The sequence below is a fragment of the Clarias gariepinus genome, chromosome 24, assembly GCF_024256425.1.
Source record: "Clarias gariepinus isolate MV-2021 ecotype Netherlands chromosome 24, CGAR_prim_01v2, whole genome shotgun sequence".
Taxonomy (NCBI): domain Eukaryota; kingdom Metazoa; phylum Chordata; class Actinopteri; order Siluriformes; family Clariidae; genus Clarias; species Clarias gariepinus.
The window spans coordinates 19493057-19498431 of record NC_071123.1 but is presented as its reverse complement, the minus strand read 5'-3'; the positions used below and the strand labels follow the sequence as shown (position 1 = coordinate 19498431).

At 35.9% G+C, this 5375-nt stretch overlaps 1 protein-coding gene across 1 annotated transcript; it reads left to right on the top strand.

Moving 5' to 3' along the window:
- Nucleotides 1-1599: 1599 nt before the first annotated feature.
- On the top strand, nt 1600-3831 carry LOC128512609 (GTPase IMAP family member 7-like). Its single transcript, XM_053485963.1, has 3 exons — nt 1600-1732; nt 2507-3408; nt 3592-3831. Exons 1-3 carry the CDS (start codon nt 1600-1602, stop codon nt 3829-3831), a joined length of 1275 nt encoding a protein of 424 aa, XP_053341938.1.
- The last annotated feature ends 1544 nt before the right edge of the window (nt 3832-5375 follow it).

Below are 5375 nucleotides of genomic sequence, written 5' to 3'. Positions count from 1 at the left end.
ATACTTGGATGAAGTACTGGTAAAACAATAGGTAAGGGGTGGGACTCGTGATGCAATATATTATATATTGTATAATATTATATATATTTCCCCACTGCCCCATAATAGGACAAACAGTGAACCAACTAGCCTATCAAATATAAGCAGGAGGAGCTTTAGTAGTCCTGCCACATTTTGCTTTGATTTGTCTTGATACCTTACCTAATACCTTACCGGTGCTACCTAAATGATCGCATGAAGTGCGGAGCATTTTTCTGCCCCTTGTGAGACCTGCATCGCTACAATTTATCCCAAAAATGTTACCCCAGTCAACCAACATGTGCTAATTCTTTAAATAAATACCTAATAAAATTGTGCTGTCCATGTTGTGTCGATGTGAAATGACTCAACATGAAAATGCAAACACATACAGTACATACAAACATACACACACATGAGGGTGATTAGTTTGAGTTTTGGTGTGTGTCATTGGTGAGTTGTAATCAGTTTAAAACTAACTTAATTGACGTAGAGTTAAAGTTTGAAATGGCTGCTTCCTACATAAACGCCCTGTTAGAACTCTGTACAATTATTTTTCTTTTTCAATAATATAACTCTGTCACTGGGTGTGCACCAGGACTTAATAGTTCTTAACACTTTTTTTATGTGGGAAAACTGTCACTAGATTAGCTGTGAAAAATAACTTGGATTAATTGACTAATGAGGAAAGAAAATAAATGTATAAAAAGTTACCACTTGATATTTCAAACAGTTAAATAGTTATTTTTGTTTTAAATTAAGACTTCATTCTATTTCCAATGTTTAGGGTTATTAGTATTAATTACCAAAAAATATTTTACTTATATATTTAAAAATAAATAATATTTTACTTATATATTTATAAAATAAATTATATATTTAAACATAAATAATAAATAATAATTTTATTATTATTAATTTTAATAATAATAATAAAAAAATGGATAAATATTTATCCAGTTTACAGTTACCTTAACTATATTTACAGTACATCACTAGTTTTACTGCAGTAAAATAGCAATAATTTATCAATATTAATTGTATTGCTCACATTAGTTTTTATGTTACATAATTATTAATTGTAAATGTGGCTTTGTTTAGACATAACAAGCTGTACTTCTGTAACTGATCACTTATGCTTAATATTTTAAAGTAATGTATGGAGCATCAAAATCACTGGAACATGAAGAAAAAATAAAGGAGAACAGACTTGTGGAAAAGGAGAAAGAATTAAATGAGAAAAATGAAGAGCTGAAGATTCTAAAAGAACGTTTAGAGACTAATGAGAAGACTCTTTCTGAGAGAGACGCAGTGTTAATGGAAACTAATAATAAACTTCAACATGCTACTGAACAAGTTAAAGAGAAAATCTCACAACTGGAGAATATGAACAAACAGCTAAAGAACAAAGATAAAGAACTGGAAAAAAAACTGGAGACACTGGGGCAGGAGCTGCAGGACAAAAAGATGCAACCAGAGGAGATGATGATTGTACTGGAGCAACAGAAAACTGATTTAGCAGAAAAAAACAAACAGCTTGAAGAGACAGAGAGACGTCTAACTGAGAGAGAGACACAGCTAATGGAGAGAGACAAACAGCTTCAGGAGAAAGACAGACTTCTAGAGGAGAAAACAAAGCAGCTGCAGGAACAGACAGATCCAGAATCATCAGCCTCCATCAGGAAAAGAAAGAGCAAGGAGATACCTCTAATAGGTTTGTAATTTCTTACTTGTAATAATTAACAAATTTATTTCGAAACATCAGTAAAAATATTAAATCTGCACTTAATAAATCATATGTAAGAACATGATATATTGTAATGATATTTAATGATGCAACTCTTCAGCTACTGTAAGAAAGTGTACAGTAATTTAAACAGTGAAAGTGATTAGCTATAAAGTATAAAACATTACTTTAATGATATCCTCTGTCTAATTCTACCCTCTGAAAAATGGTCGTTCTTATTCTGACTGGTTCTGATGTTTCCTAGTGAGTAGAGAGACTCAGGATTTAGCAGCACCAATCAGGAGAAGAAACAGTATTGATGGACAACGTCCTGAATGTAAGTGATTAATGTTAGTGTTCAGTGTGTAGCTTAACACTACTTTAGGGGTAAAAAAGACAAGTATCAAGAGACACAGCAGGCATATTAAGACTTACTTTTATAATTATATTTAAGTCAAAAATCAATATTGTAAAGCTAAAATTAACCATTAACAATAAAAAAAAAAAATGGAAGCACATGCTTCACCTGCCATGATTGGTAGGATAAAAGTGCACTTACTACTGTACAGTATATGGCGTGACCTGCAGCTACACAATTGCTTTAGTTCCAGCTCAACACATATACAGTATTACAGTTAAAAACAACACTTTATGTGCTGTAGAATTTTAATAGGCATTCCATAAAGGATATAGCCTTTACAGATTTCATCATTAATTATTTACATATATATATACATATTTATTCTTAATTCTTAATTTCAGTGAGTGGAGAATCGTCTAGTCCACATGCTCCAGTGTCGGTTCCTGTAGCAGAACTGAGGCTGGTGCTGCTGGGGAGGACGGGGTCTGGGAAGAGTGCAGCAGGAAACACCATCCTGAGCAGATTGGGGAGGAACCAGGCTGCTACATCTATATCCACCCAGCAGAGTGAGAGGACACAGGGGAAGGTGGCTGGGAGGAAGGTGACTGTGGTGGACACTCCTGACTGGTTCTCTCCTGGACTCTCTCTCTCTCTAGAGAAGCTGAGACATGATGTGGGACTCTGTGTGCATCTGTCTGCTCCAGGACCCCACGCGTTCCTCCTGGTCATACCTGTAAAGCAGCCTATAGGAGAGGAGAGAGGGTTGCTGGAGATAATGGAAAAGATTTTTGGAGAGAGATGTTGGAGAAACACCATGATCATATTCAGTGTTACTGATGAACTTCAGAAAACGAACATTGAGGAGTTTATACAATCAGGAAACCTGGAGGTCAAGAGACTAGTGGAGAAATGTGGGGACAGGTTTCACTGTCTCAATGTTAAGGAGAGTGGAGATGGTTCTCAGGTCTCAGAGCTGCTGGAAAAGATGGAGAAGATGGTGGAAGGAAGCAGAGAGAAATTCTACAGCAGTGAGATCTACCTCGAGACAGAATCTCAGATTAGAGCGATAGAGACTAAAATCCTGAAGGAAAGAGAAGAGAAAAGGATAAAAGAGGAGATGGACGTGAAGGAAAAAATAGATAAGGAGGTGCAGGACTCTCTGAGAAAAATGGAAGAAATAATCCAGGAGCATGAAGGAGACATCAGACAACTGAATGACCGAACAACTGAACTGGAGACAAAGATGAAAGAAGAGAGAGATGAAGAAAAAAAGAGAGAACTTGAGAGGGAGTTAAAACGAGAGGTAGAGCGAAGGACAGAAATGGAAGAAAAGGTGAAAAAACTAAAAGAAAAGAGAGAGAGGGAGAGGAGAGAGATGGAGGAGAGGCACCAACAGGAGATAGAGGAGATCAGGGAGGTGTATGAAGGAGAGGTCAGGATGGAGACAGAGAGAAACCTCATGAAGATCATCCTGCCTGAAATCCAGAGAAACATTTTGGCCTCAAAATCAAAGATGCAGGAAGAGTTCAGCAGACAGATGGAGGAGAAGAACAGAGAGCTGGAGACTCTTAAACAGAAACTTTCAGAGCTCACAGAGGCTCAGAGTCTACGTAAAGAGGTTTATGGGAATGCTGTGAGCAGCTCAGAGTCAGAAAAAGTAGCTGTAACAGGAGGGGCATCAAAGGGAATCTTTCAGACATTGACCGACTATTTTGTCACTGGATAACAGAGTTTATAAAGCCACAGACACTCACCAGTCAGAAATAAAGTCTTTCAACCAGTGATTGTGGACAGGGCCAGACTGGGACAAAAAAATAAAAATAAAAATCACTTTTTGCCTTTTTGCTCCAGGCAGCTCAACACTACAATGTAAGAATTGGTCTAGACGGACACCACCCTACATGTAAGAATTTTTTAAGGTGTTTTTTGTGTGTTTGGTTGTTTGACCCACAGTCTGCTTGAAGAGCTATATGAGAAAACTATGAGACGCAGCTCAGAGCCAGAGAGAGCAAATTATCATTAAAGTTCATAAAGCCCCAGACACTCACCCAGTCAGTGTGCAATCCAGGGGTGGTGGACTAAGCTGGACTGGGATAAAGATCCAATCATTATTATTATTTTTTTAGATGCACTGTATGCAACCTATGTCGTCTTTTAAACACCTTCACTGTCTGATGCTGCTGCACAGTGAAGAGGAGGTGACTTTGCACATGTGGCTGCAAAAGTAAATTTTTTTCTTGTGTTGCTTTTTATGAATTATTATTTTTTATTTTTTGGTGTAAAGCAAGGTACTTCATCACTATGGTGCCATGTGTTTGGTCTTATCCTGTCAGCAGTCAAATCAATGGGTCCCAGTCTCTCTTTAATAGGAAAAACAAAAAAATAATAATTATTGCCCTAAATTGCATTGGCCCACTGGGAAAATGCCCAATATACCAGTGTGACAATCTGGCCCTTATGGCCCTTATTTCTATATTTTGTAATAATTTTATTATGCCCTTACTTGTACAGTTTATTTTACTAGTTACATTTTCTTTTGTATTTCTTTTTATTACTATTTATTCCCTATATATAGTTTTATTTTCTTTTAAGGTCACTGGCGGTCGTACAAGCATTTCACTGCATATCGTACTGTGTATGACTGTGTATGTGACAAATAAAATTTGAATTTGATTTGATGAACATCACTAAGAGAGATTAGCATAAGGAGCTAATAAGCTCACAAATATTACATTATATTACATTGCAAAAACTTTGCAAGGAATTTGCCCTAACCAGCATGTTTAGTTTATGAATTAATTTTTAAAATTTTTTTTTTTTATGAGAAGTCCAATTGGATATACTGTGTAACCTTATTATGAACATAATTTGTTCTGGAAGTGGGCTCGTATTTCAAAACACTCGTAAACCAAATTGTTTTTTCCTTTAAGAAACAATGGAAACTCAAATTCTTCGTTCCACGTCTCAAAAAAAAAGAAATACATAAAAATAATGAATACAAAATATAAGTAAAAATAAAACAAATTTACCTGCACTTTACCCTTGAAAAAATAAAATAAATAAATAAATCCTGACAGATAAGTGTTTCCGTTTGTGTGCGCAGGTTTTTTTTAATTTTAGGTCATGGCCGGTCGTACAAGCACTTCACTGCAGAGCATACTGTGTATGAGGGTGACTTAATGTATGTAACAATCAAAGAAAGTGTTAAGGAATGACAGACTCCATAGACAGAGATGTAGAAAACCCAACTGGGTGATTTATTAACCATAT

Coding starts and splice junctions, on each gene's coding strand:
- LOC128512609 (XM_053485963.1), top strand. CDS start 1,600: ATGGAGAGAGACAAACAGCTTCAGGAGAAAGACAGACTTCTAGAGGAG. Junction 1,733..2,506: donor CAAGGAGATACCTCTAATAG/GTTTGTAATTTC, acceptor TCTTAATTTCAG/TGAGTGGAGAATCGTCTAGT. Junction 3,409..3,591: donor AGAGGGAGTTAAAACGAGAG/GTAGAGCGAAGG, acceptor CCTGAAATCCAG/AGAAACATTTTGGCCTCAAA.